General features: G+C 33.8%; 1 protein-coding gene across 1 annotated transcript; it reads left to right on the top strand.

The window, feature by feature from the left end:
• Positions 1–8,673: 8,673 nt before the first annotated feature.
• Positions 8,674–9,854, top strand: LOC133830239 (protein PAL OF QUIRKY). The gene is made up of 2 exons (XM_062260174.1): positions 8,674–9,029; positions 9,144–9,854. Exons 1-2 carry the CDS (start codon positions 8,879–8,881, stop codon positions 9,590–9,592), a joined length of 600 nt encoding a protein of 199 aa, XP_062116158.1. The 5' UTR covers positions 8,674–8,878; the 3' UTR covers positions 9,593–9,854.
• The last annotated feature ends 4,549 nt before the right edge of the window (positions 9,855–14,403 follow it).

The following is a 14,403-nucleotide window of genomic DNA, read 5'->3' as shown; positions in this document are numbered from 1 at the left end:
GAAAATAGAAGTTGTTACTGTGTTTTAGGTTATTACATTTGTTATGCCATGTGTTTTTTTTGCATTTGGATCTCTTTATCTTTTATTTAGCTATATAAATAGGTGGTTTGTACTCGTATTTTATTGAGTGAATTAAATAAAAGGTTTTCTTTTCATATAAAGTAACAGAGGACGTTATGCAAATTCTTTTTAAAGATCAAGAAAATTCTCAAACACAAAAAACTTGCATAAATATAGTTTAGAAGAATAGAAAATAACATACGACACATCTAACGGGGTTTTTGTATGAGGCTTTTAAGTCCCAAATCTAGTGAGGAGAACTCTCTTATCTTGGCAGACAACACAAAGTAATAGATGTAATCGTTAAAATGTACTAATGCTAGTAATGGTCTAGTCCTATTCATGAAAAACTTTTTCTTGATAAGCTCCGTATACACGAGCGCGAGCTCTTACTACACAATCACAAGCTCTTCATGTGTGAGCACGAGCACGTGCTCCTTCTGCATAAGCACAAGATCCTCATGTATTGTCACGATCTCCTCCTATGCGGGCACAAGCATGAGCTCTTCTTCTACAATCATGACTCCCAAAGCGTTAGCATTGTCTCAATGAGCTCCCAATGTGTGAACTTCAACTTAAGGTGCTCCTCATGCATGCACAACCACGAGCTTCCAAAAGTGCAAACTTTTTTCTCAATGAGTTCCCAATGTGAGAACTTCAACGTGAGGTGCTCCTCATTCGTGACAATAAGCATGTGAAAGTGCAAACCTTTTCTTCAAAGAGCTTCTCATGCATAAACACAAGCTCTCAAAGTGTGAGCATCATCTCAATGAGTTCCCAATACACAAACCTCAATATAAGGTGATTCTCATACTCGACCACGAGCTCCTAAAAGTGATTTTTTTTCTCAATGAGCTCCTCATGCATGACCATGAGCTCCCCCTCTACAAGCTCCCAAATATATATATATACTGTTATATTATTTCATATAATATAATATTAGATTAAATAATGTGACAAGATGTGATTTGTCACACAAATGTGATTTGTCACACGAATATGATTTGTCACACCTTGTAACATATTATTGAGAGTCACAAAATTGGACACATGTGTGTGCCCAAATGTGACATATTTTGGAGTTACAAAATCAGTTACAAATTTGTAACTCCCAAGTATTAACCAATAATGTGTATATTATATGTTACATATTTGAGATTGGATTTCCTAAAGCCATAATGAAATATGGTTGTTGGAGATATCGTTTTAACCCCAATAATGTGTTTTGGGAGTTACAAAATCATTTGGGAGAGTTTGGAACCGTTTGGAAAAACAACACATTTTCAAGTTTTGAAACTGGGCTGTGGCCACAACCACTGAATGATGGTGCCCGCGGCCTGGGGGACAGAGAGCAGTGGCCGCGGCCACAGGTGCATTTCAGGCCAATTTTTCAGTTTTTTCCAAATGTGTTGAACGGTTCCAAGAACTCAAATAACTCCCAAATCTCAATTTTAATTCCATATTAATCCAATTAAACATTGGTAACAACCATGGGGGTTGGTGGAATTTGAAATCCAAAGGGTATCTCAAACTCTATAAATATGAGTCTAATGCTCATTTGTAAGACACACAATTTTCTATCCACAAAGTACTTGGCTGGAAAATACACCAAAATGTGATAACTCTAGAAATTAGAGTTATTTTACCACATTTTTATGTGCTAATTGTTGCTTAATTCTTGAGTTTTTAATTAACTTATTAAGTTTTTAAGTAATTTTGAATTTATTAGGTTTATTTTGATTTTATATATTTTTGTGTGTTTTTATAGTTATTTTGTTGTAAAATGTTGTAGTTAATTATTTGAATTATTGTTGTTTAATTTGAGGTAAAAATGTGTTGTATTATTGAAATTAAATGTTAAATATAAATTAAGTTATAATTAATATTTTCAAAGAATTAAATTGATTTATTTTAAAGTTGAAAATATTTTATTATGATTTATTTTATATTTATTTTGTAGGGAAATTTATGACACTTTTGCCCTTGAAAAGAAAGAAAAATAAAGGAATTGTGGTATTTTTAAGGAAAGAAAGGAAAAAAAGAATGGCATTTTTAAAAAGCCATAAGAAAGCCCAACACTTGCACTAGCCAGCCCGTGGCCCATCTCCTAAAGCAGCTCCTTCCTCAGCAGCCATACACCTCTGGCTTCAACAGCCTTCCTGCGCCACCTGTCTCCCACGTTGCCTCCAGCTGAAGCTCTCCCAGCCGAGCATCACTTGATGCAATCTCCTTCTTCCAGCTGCCTGGCTCCTCAGCAAAGCAAGCCCAATTTGCCCAGGCCCATTCTCACCTTCCAAGCCCACCACAGCCCCACGGGCCTTAGTATTCAATCAACCATTCGGCCAGCACCAACAACGCCCCATATGCCACAAGCTGCCAACACAGCCACAAAAAGACCCAAAAATCATGTTTTTATTCCCAATATTTTTTTCTTTTCACTCAAATATCAATTCACTCTTCCCTATTTTTCTTACCTAAATAAACATTCCTAATTCATTTTTTCACCCTAGTTTTTCACTAATCTTCCATCCAACCAAACATTTCATCTTTCCAATACCCTTACACTTACTCTATTTATCCTACCACTTCCCAACACAATTAAATTAATCAATTTATTAATTTTAATTTGATTAATTTAATCTCCATATTTTGCCTATAAATAGAGTCTTGTAAGACCATTTGGGGAGCTCTTCTTCATCTTTTCAACATCTTCTACACTTCATATTCTTCTCTCTTCTTTTCACTATTTTCTCTCTACCATTTTCATCTTTTGAAGAGCATGTCAAGTATGTTATTTTGTAATTTTTATTTCAATCTAGTTATGAGCTTCTAATCTTTTTCAAGATTATTAAGATGATGATGAAGCAAAATGTAACTAGATAGTAATTTTTTTGTATGTTGATTTCCCATTTGTGCAACATTGTTTATGGATTTTTCTATCAAAGATATGCATTTTTCATCTATTATTGATTGTTAAAGCATATTACACTTACTTCTTCATTATGCAAAAATATGATATTTTTTGATTAAATGTTTTTCATTAAATTGTTCACATCTAATTCTTAGAGCATAAGTATCATATCTTTGCCTAAACATAATCTCTTTGACTTTTTGTAGTTTCATTAGGTTGTAACACAACTAATGCTTAGAAATTATATCTTATATAAGTGAAGAAAAATCCTACATTTTTTAAAGTAACTTGTGCTTGAATAGAAAATGTATTTTGAAAAAAATATAGTGTGATTTATTTCAACTATATCTAAACTTGGGAATCAATATACTTATAAATATTATTGAACTTGCATTTTGTGGATTCTAATATCTTAATAATCTTATTTTACATATCTCATTTGAAAACTATTTTTCTATTTAATCATTAATCTTTTTATTACTTGTCTTTTATTTTTCTAAACCAAAATCTGATCAAATATTTGGAACTAGGTTAGAATCTTCTTGCTTTGTTTGAAATAGTTTCTTTTGATGTTAGTCAACTCCCATGGGTTCGACCTCGTACTTACATGAACATTATATTCTGAAACGATTCATGCACTTGCGAGTATAAATATTAAAACACCCTCTTTTGGGCTCAACAAAAGACTTGATAATTCCAGAGAGCTATTTCCTAGAGAGATCCTTTAGTGCTTATAGAATAGGGAGAAATAAGCTTTTGGACAAAGGTCTTGAACCTTGTTCAAGTTGGTGATCCCTACTACTCTACACTTTGGTTGTGTGAGAGTTTGTTTTATTTTCATTCTTTTGATCTTGTTGTTCTTATTTACTTGTATTATTAATGTTTTGAGTTTGTAATCTTCTTCTTCTACATCTTTCTATTTACTTGTATTTTGAGCAATTGAGTTGCAATATTTCTTTTATCAATTATCTTGTCCATTGTATTTTTGCATAGAGTTGTATTTGGTTTTTCCATATTTCCATTGAGCAATAATGTATATTCTCTACCATATACTAGTCAACGACTTGTGCCTAAGTTACTCTTTTTCTAACGTTTTGCTAAAGGAATGAGTAAAAAAATATATTTTTATTTTGAATTTTTGTACGTGAAGAAAATAAATAATAATATAAACAAATAGTTCATAATTAATAATTTGTTTCTCTTGGCCATAGAAATTGAATTGACTGTGTTACTTATTGAATTTAAGATTTATTATTATTATTATTATTATGTTTTTTGCCACTCCTCTGATGCTCTTACAATTTTTCTTTGTTTAATAAATTAATATTTATATATATATATATATATATTGTGAGAAGACAATTTGATTGTAAACTAAAAATTTTCAATATTTAATTCAACTATTTACAACTTTACAATTTTTGTTTTTTGTTTTCACATAAATAACAAGTTGGAGCATTAGTGAAATGAGTCGGTGGAACAATACTGTTTTTTTTTTTAAACGTAGTCTTAATTAGTTATTAAAAAAGTAGTCTTAATTAACTGTTTATTTTAAAAAAATCCAGTCTATTATTAAATGTATAAATATCCATGCTTAAAATTATATAAAAAGTATTTTAATATTGATGAATTGTATATTTTTTTGTTTGAAAAATTTGTAAACAGTGTTAAAAAGTTGTAAATTATTTGTTTATAACTAATATGATTTTAGAGAATTAGAGTAATAATATGTGCACTCAAAATATAATAAGTGTAATTGGCTAAAATAAATGTAATTGGCTAAATTAAATTGTGGCTAAGTTAAATTGTCGTATCACTATATGTGATGTTTACTAATTGAAATTGAGTTTGACAGATATTTTTATATTGTTTGTTGAATATAATAATATTTTTTTATATTATTAAAAATATAAATATATTAGCAAGAATATAAATAAAATACAAAATAATAAAGTGATAATTTTTCTTAATTATTACATCGCTTAAATAAATTTTGTTTACTATAAAGTTTTTATTTTTATACAAAATAAGTGATAAATTAGTAAGAAGTACTTAAGCTGCAAATTTTATTATTAAAACGATTAAACTCAATAAAGATAATAAAAAATAAATAAACAAAAATGTTGATAGTAATTTAGGAATTTTTTTTACAAAAAGACATTACATAATTTTCACATAAGATTGGCAATTGTGGGAGGGTAAGATGATTTGGTAAAAGACAAAAAGTAGTCAGAAGAGATTATAACAATATAAGATTTAAAATACCTGACAAAAAAATATAACATTTAAAATAAAGGATAGCTATTACTTTTGCTCAGTTAATTAAAAATAATACATTTAGAAAAATTAATTTTATTTTTAAAATAATTTTAATCAAAATTAAGTTTAATAGATATTTTTATATAATTTTGTTAAATATAATTATACATTTTGATAAATCATTAAAAATATAAATTATGTTAGTAAGTATTTAAATAAAGTTGAAATTTTATTTAAATATATGACATAATATGAAGAAATTTTATATACTAAACTATATAAAAAAATTGAAAAGAGTACCAAGCACATATTATTCCATAATATATGATATGAGAATTGCTAAGGAACATTAGTGGTGTCCAACACAACAAGGAGGTGACATGCTGCTATTGGTGTAATCCAATATTGGGTCCTACTTATTTGAATTTAATAAGTATTATGAGATATTGCTAACCAATCATAGGGTGTCACCTCAAGTAATGTTGGACACCTTAAGATGTCAAATAGCAACACTCTTATGATATAGGCATTAGAACTTTAATTTATCCACGGTGAATGGTTGTGATTTCTTAAAATGTATATACAACTAATGGTTCTGATCTGAATGTAGCATAAAAAATAGACTGAATGTTTGACTATTCATCTTTTTTATTATATAGTAATAGATATATATATATATATATAAATTAGTATTATATATATAGTAAATTAGTGTGAAGAAGGAAATAACAAAAGAAAAATCACAAGGGAAATTTGAGCTTTTATGCTTAATGAGGTGTACTAAATTAAAAAAATACTAGGTCTTCTAATCATTTAAAAAAAATGTCAAATATTTTGACAATACCTAAAATACTTATTTCTTAATTTTTCTCATCCAATTCCTCTTGTCTCTTCCCTCTCTCTCTAGAAAAAAAATTAATGGGTAAGGTAAAATATAAGAGAACTCAATGTAATAGCAAGTATTCCTTACTTACGACACTAAAATATTATATTTCGAACAGATCTTGACATGATTTTTGAGTTTTTTTTGCTATTTTTTTTTTCAGATCTGAAACTTTGAAATCTACATAAAATCGACGTGGTTCGATGGTGCTTGATGGGGCCTTCAAAATCAAGATTTTCATGAAAAAATCGATGTTGCTCGATGGTGGTTCGATGCGATTCTTGCAAAATACGTAATTTTTCACTCGGGTGTCCGTTTGTGGTGATTTTTTTTTTATTTTGGGTATTTTTTCAAGATCTACACGTTTGAGATGTGTATATACACATTTGGGAAATGTAAATCTTGAAAAAAATGCAAAATACAAAACATACCTCATGTTCAAGATATATTTTGGTATGTTTTCAAGTTCTAAACTTTGAAAATGTGTATGTGAACATCTAAAATGTGTAGATCTAAAAAAAATACCCAAAATAAAAAAAATCACTCCAAACGGACACCCGAGTGAAAAATTATGTCTCTTACAAGAATTGCATCGAACCACCATCGAGCAACCATCGAACTGCCATCGAGCAACGTCGATTTTTTCATGAAAATCTTGATTTTGAAGGCTCCATCGAGCTGGTATCGAGCACCATTGAGCAACAATCGAGCAAAGTCAATTTTCTACAGATTTCAGAGTTTCAGATCTAAAAAATAACTCAAAAGTCATGCCCAACTCGATGATTGCTCAATGGTGTTCGATGCCACCTCGATGGGGCCTTCAAAATCAAGATTTTCATGAAAAAATCGACATTGCTCGATGGTGGTTCGATATAATTCTTGTAAGAGACATACTTTTTTACTCGGGTGTCCGTTTATGGTGATTTTTTTATTTCTGGTATTTTTTTGAGATCTACTTGTTTTAGATGTTCATATACACATTTTCAAACTTTATAACTTGAAAACATACAAAAACATATCTTAAACATGAGGTATGTTTTGCATTTTGTATTTATTTACATTTTCCAAATGTGTATGTACATATCTCAAACGTGTAGATCTTGAAAAAAATACCAAAAGTAAAAAAAATCACCCAAAACCGACACCCGAGTGAAAAATTATGTATCTTGCAAGAATTGCATCGAACATCCATCGAACCACCATCAAGCAACATTGATTTTTTCATGAAAATCTTGAATTTGAAGGCCCCATCGAGTTGGCATCGAGCATCATCGAACCACGTTGATTTTATGTAAATTTCAAAGTTTCGACTCTGAAGAAAAAAAATCGCAAAAAATACCCAAAAATCATGCTCATATTTGTTCGAAATGTAGTATTTTAGTATCCTAAGTGAGAAATATTTACCGTTATATTGAGTTATATTATATTTTACCTTACCAATGGATTTTTTTTTCTAGAGAGGGAGTTGAGAGGAATGGGTTGAGGGAGAGAGGGGAAATAAAAGATGAGAAAAATTATAAGAGGTGTATTTTGGATATTATCAAAAGAATTGACATTTTTTTAAATAATTTAAATGTCTAGCATTTTTTTAACTTATAACCCCTCATTAAGCATAAAAACTAAAAAAATTCAATCACAGTACAAAACCACAAAAGAAGAATGACAACTAAGGTATCTCTTTATACATATATATATGACAATTCTCTTATAGGGGTTTCACTTTAAGCTCTACCGGTAGGGCTCTCAGTGTTTCTCGACCGTGAACAGTTTTCGGCACGACTTTTTTTTTATGTCCGTGTATATTGTAGCTATTTAGAGCATCCTGCAAATTTTCACAAAATTTCGAATAGTTTACAGTACCGAAAATTAAGTTCAAACATGTTGTTTTCCACGCGCATAAAAAAAATTAGTCACGCGTGCAACAACATGTTTGACCCTAGTTTTCGGTACTGTAAACTATTCGGAATTTTCTAAAAATTTGCAAGATGCTCTAAATAGCTACAATATACACGGTCATAAAAAAAATCACGCTGAAAACTGTTCATGAGTTGTAAACACTGAGAGCCCTACCAATAGGACTTAAAGCGAAACTCCTATAAAAAAAAATTATATATATATATATTTCAAGCTCAATGCCTTCAAACGAGGTAAAATGCATATTTGGAAATTCTTTCAAGCAAAAAACCTTTGCCCCTTTTTCTAAGATATAATACATTAATATATATTTTTTTCTTTTTCTGATCAGCTGAAAGTAAAAAAAAAAAAGATTGAAATTGGTTAATAAAATGCTGAATTTCAAATTATAGAGGGAAAAAAACCATGAGAAAGAGAGGGCTATATTTAAGTTGACTGAGGGTCTTGAGTCTTGACTGTCTAGTACGCTGTTGCCAGGTGACGGGTTGGACCGGGTCTCGGTACCCTACCCACAACCGAAATGGGCCCCAAAGCCCGAACCAATTGGGCAGCTTTGTATAGAAGAAGAAATATCCGAATCTAACTGGGAATCGCCTAAGAAACGGTAACTCTCGTCGGCTTCCTTGTTCAATAATAAAATAGTAAAAGTATTCACGCGTTGGGAGACTCAATTCATTTTTCCAATAAATACTTGACGAAAACTCTCCACATGGTTTGCAGCTCTAAGAGATCCCTCCAATTCTTCTCTTCTCTTGGCGCTCTCTCTATCTCTCTCTAGAAGTTTCCCTTTCTCTCTCATCTTTCTTAGCATATTCAAACTGAACCAGAACCAGTACAGTCTAAACACAGTCATGAACCACACCAAACCCACCACCACTGAAACCCTAAAGTTCTTTTGTAGCTACGGAGGCAAGATTCTCCATCGTCCAAGCGATGGCCAGCTCCGTTACGTTGGCGGTCACAATCGAGTCCTCACCGTCGATCGTTCCATCTGCTTTGCAGGTTCGTTCGATGTTTTCGATTATGAAAGCTTCAATTTTGTTATCCTCCATTCAATTTCCGTGTTAGGTGTTTGAACATTTGAGATTTATTTCGGTCTGAATATTTTATTTACAGAGCTAATGGTGAAACTCGGAGAGTTTTGTGGCTTTTCCCCTGATTTGAAGTGTCTATTGCCGAACGGAGACTTCGAGACCTTGGTTACGATCAAATCCGACGAGGAATTGGCGAGTCTCTTGGAGGAATACGTTAGGGTTCTCTCGCATGACTCCACGCGCCACCTTAAGATCAAGGCGGTTCTGTTGCAGCGACAGTCCATCAAGAAAGTCTCGCCTCCTCCTTCGGTTGTATCTCACAGCGTCGAATCTCCATTTCGTACCGTCAAATCGTTTCCAAAATTTTACGTTCCCAGATTCTCGTCGCCGGTCAAATTCAGCGCCGGCAGACTCCAGAAAGGGTATGAAAAAATGAGCTATAGCGGGCCTTGTCGTGTTTTCCAGCACCAGCATCATCACTATCACTACCATCATCATCAAGAAGTTCCTCGCTGCTATTACTGGCAATGATTCTTGAGAACTTGAAGAATCTTGAAGATTTGAACCATGGAAGACCGATAATGTACAAAAGTGTAGAGATATACAGCGATAAAAAATTAGAAAACCATTCAAAATAACAATTTTTTTTCCTTGAGAAAGTAAACACAGATGAATTTTTTATTGGACTGTGAATATTAAAACAAAATTTTAAATAATTTTTTTTATTTCATTTGTTATATGAAAAAACACTGAACTTAATTAATTATTAATAAAAAAGGTTTCGTCTTAACAATTTTCGTCGTTTAATGTTTTCCGTCAATCGCAGTTTACCAAAAATGGGTCCCACTGCTATAGTTGAGCTGACTCCGTTACGTTCTTTACACGTGCCGTTTAATGTCACGAATGTAAGTGTGTGTATATATATATATATTTTTTTTTTTTTAAATAAATGGAAGTGTATTTAGTTGTTTGGTCAAATCATGTGAGTTTTGATTTTTATTTTTGGTATTATTAAACGACGTATGTTATAATTGTCTGAATTTTTCAGGTCAAGCGCTGAAAAGAAGAAAGAAGACTAATAAGATACTTCATTGGCTGCGGACCCTTCTGGAGGAATTCCACGAAGTAACGCAAAAAATAGGAAATTTTATAGTTTGATACATTAGGAAACTATTAAAATTGGCAAAAATGATGAAGAGAATTTATAACCCAGAAAAAGGCTTAATTAAAATCAGTAAATTTAATAATTATGAATACCTAATTGGGCAAGTGGGGGAATGGGCATTTCGGCCAGCTGGTCAATGCCATATTAAAATATACTATTTAAAAGGAGTGGGTTTGTTACCTTTTGGAGGTCTCCAAAGCCAGTTTCTTTTGCAACCAGGAAATAGGAAAAGGCGTCTTAAATTAATATATCTCTGTTTTTTAAACGCTTTTTAGACACGAATTTGCATAAAACGTGGCCTAATTTGGGTTAAGCATCTCCTTATATAAGTTAAGCTGGTTTAGCAGCAATATTATAAGGAAAAACTAAATTAAATTCAGGTCCAATATATACTTGGAAATATGCTCAGTTTCAATTGATTGAAGTGTGTTCAGGTGGTCGCAATTTTTTTTTTATTTTCTTGTAAAAATAAATATGCTTCGGCATATATGCATATTTGCCAGATTGGATATTGATGTGTTGTGAGGGAGCGAATAAAAATAGTGATAATTAGATTCCCAGAAATGGGTATATGTTATTCGAATTGAGTGAATTATTTCACCATTAGCAAGTAGCAACCAAAGGAGCTAATCAAGGACAATAAGCCAGGTCGGAAAATCTTTAAAGGGTGAACTAAAACATGAATGGTATATGTTAATGCTCATAATCTCATCAAGAGAAAATATGAGGCCGAGGCGAGGCCGAGGCAAGGCCCTTGGGCCACCGTCGTCTCGGGAAGCCATCGCACCTCACCTCACCCCTCTCGCGAGGCCTTCATCCGCGCGCATCAGGCCAGGGGCGAGGCCTCCATCCCGCGAGGCCAACACATGGGCGAGGCCACCCGTCTCGCGAGGCCACCAAGCGCCGTGCATCTCGCGAGGCCCTCGGCCACCTTGCATCTCGCGAGGCCTCCATCCCGCGAGGCCAACATATGGGCGAGGCCACCCATCTCGTGAGGCCACCAGGCGCCGTGCATCTCACGAGGCCCTCGGCCACCTTGCATCTCGCGAGGCCTCCATCCCGCGAGGCCAACATATGGGCGAGGCCACCAGGCGCCGTGCATCTCGCAAGGCCGACGTAGGGGCTAGCACCAAGCGAGGCCCTCGGCCACCTTCCATCCCGCGAGGCCAACGCATGGGCGAGGCCACCCATCTCGCGAGGCCACCAGGCGCCGTACATCTCGCAAGGCCCTCGGCCACCTTGCATCTCGCGAGGCCGACGTAGGGGCTAGCACCAAGCGAGGCCGTCAATGGCACTTCGTGTGCAGGTCCGCGCGAGACCCATTGCGCGCGCGCCCTCGAGAGGCCCTTCGGGCCATCGTCTTTTCAGGAGGCCGTCGCCCTGTCACCCCACACATCTGGGTCCAAGCCACACCGCAAGGGAGGCCACGCAAGGGAGGCCTTGCGAAGGAGGCATCTTGCCTCGCCCACTTAGACGCCTGGCGAGGCCACGTGCTTATCACCTATGCCCGTGGGTGGCCTCGGGGTGTTTCAAGCATCTCATACCAAGGACCCAAGATCTCCACCTCACACCAAGGGTCCCATTCCTTGCACCTTGGGATCCCTCTGCTTAGGAGATCCATTACGAGTCAAATGGGACATATTTGTACGACCAAGTACTGAGTACGGATACCAGTGCCAGTGAGACTGCTGGGTAAGGATCATGGTCCGTACGTCTACGGCCATAGGTCAGAGCCGACACCACTACCTCCTGCGCCACTACGCCTGCCACCACGCATCAGACATGGGTACAGACAAGTAGTGGAGACATCCTCTTGACACCTGCTCCTGTACGGGATGTACGACCACAACCTCTGAAGCCACCCCCCTGACACAGTACATATGTACCACTTGGTCTCCTGGACCACTATATACCTAAGGCCATTAGAGCCTGCTATAAAATGAACTCTCAGACCACCTGAAAGGGGGTTGGAAATTTTACTGTAGCAGAGGCTTGAGTGTGAATGAAAGACTGAATTCTCCATTATTGTTCTATCATTGTTCTTGAGTTATTGTTCAAGTTTTTACAGCTTTCCGATTAATGATCTTGATTTGATAATTTTTCCAACTCAACTTAGTTGACGAGTTCTTACTGTCAACAATATACTTGACATAGATTTTGTCAATAACGAAAGCAATTGAAATGTGAGCAATACAAATCTTTTAACATGGTGATATTATGATATTGGTGGTAAAATAATAATAGATTAATATTAAGAAGTTATATTCACAGCATAAACACATAAATTCATGCACTTAAATACTTAATTTATTTTAACAAATATTAAACTTTTTAAATATAGATATAGACGACATAAATACTTAGTTTATGTAACGAATGCACTTAAATACTTAATTTTTAATTTTTATAGCATAAATAATAAAAAAAAATTAGTTTTAAAAAATAAAATATTTATTATTTATGCTATAAATATTAAAAATTAAGTATTTAAGCGTAATAATTACATAAACTTATGTATTAATGTCGTCAATTTCCTTAATTAAAAAATTTGGTATTTTCTTAACAAAAACAACAAAAGGTAATGGCAAAACAACTCTCCGAAAACTGTCTCCCTTTAAAAAATAAGTAATTTTGGTGCAAGAACTTGGCCTTTCTTCTCACCATTTGCCCATATTTAATAACAGACCTAGATTTATAGTAGTTGTAGCGATGTCTTTTAACACTTTGCTTTACAAAGGGGTACGATCTTTATTATTATTTTTTCCACATAAGATAAGTGTAAGTGTACACCTTTATACTTTAAACAACTCCAAAACACTTGCATGGTTTACCAATGCAACGGGAAAACTGACTAATTATAGTTGCAGTCCCTCCCAACCTTTTCAAATTTTGTCATCTAGGTATGCAACTTTCAATTTATTAAATCGGATAATGTAAAGTCAGTTTACACAAAAAATGAAGTAATAACTTCCTCCGAAACAATAAACACAACCTCAATTTGAAGTCCATGAATATTATTGAGGATATACCAGGAGATGTTATAGGTGGCATTGGTTAAGCGATGTTAATTACCTAATTCTGTTTTTGCTGGTTGTTGTAATTAGCTAACAGTTTCTGTTATGAGGCTTATTTTCTTGTTTAGCTGTTAGCTAACTAGCTTAGTTCCGTTAACTCCAATGTATAAATAGCCTTTGTACTTGGGTTAATGAATTCAATAATACACTTATCAGAAAAGTTCTTTTCCTCTTGTTCTCTTTGAAGTTTTCTTTACTTTCCTAAGTATGAATAATTGTGTCAATTGTTCATTTAAAATGCCCAAAAAAAAAAATTCTTTTATATGCTTATTAAATTTTATTTATTTGTTTAATTTTGTGGTAATTTTTTTCATGTTAAATTTTAAAATAAACTTAAACAAAAGAAATATATATTTTTTTGCTTCTGTTGACTGATCAAGTTAGAGTGAGTGTGACTTGTGGTGACAGTAAATGAGTCAATACCTGTTCTGCTGTGAGTTCTGGTAATAGGAAAACTAAACTTGTTTCAAACCCACTTGGTATATCCTAGTACTCTCAAACGAGTAATAGGTTTCTTCTAGGCTGAAAACTCAATTTCTTTGTATTGTTGTATTCTTTTTTCTTATTGGAGATTGAGGAGAATTCGATTACTAATGATTTGTTTCTCTGAACTCATGGTACAGGCAATGTGTATTTTTAATTAAGTTAATGATATGAACGTGATCCTATTTTTCAAAGGAAAACAGCTCAAGACAAACCTCAAATACAATTAACCAAACAACCTCTCCACCCATTATCCCCATGTGCCTTTTTCACGTGATCAAAATGACAAGTTTGGATACTTAAAAGCTACCAATTTAAAATTGGGGCTTGCTTAAAGAATACATTTTGAAGACTAAAGTTGTAATAAGCTCGTAGGCAAATAATGTGTCATACTAGTCTACTTCCAACGGAGAAAACAGAAGAGTTGGTGTTCTAAGGAAAATGCAATAGGAGAAGTAATTATAAATGAAGGAAAGTATAGTCCTGATTCTATATGAGTTCAGGAAAGCTTCTTTGCAAGTTATTTCATTGTACCTTGTACCCTTTTCCCACTACCAAAACCAAATAAGAAATAGCTCAGGCTTCAGTGGACTAATCCTTTCACCTTCTCCAGAACAATA

This window comes from Humulus lupulus, chromosome 4, assembly GCF_963169125.1.
Source record: "Humulus lupulus chromosome 4, drHumLupu1.1, whole genome shotgun sequence".
In the NCBI taxonomy this organism is placed as follows: domain Eukaryota; kingdom Viridiplantae; phylum Streptophyta; class Magnoliopsida; order Rosales; family Cannabaceae; genus Humulus; species Humulus lupulus.
The sequence above is the reverse complement of the archived record's forward strand: the minus strand, read 5'-3'. Positions and strand labels throughout refer to the sequence as shown.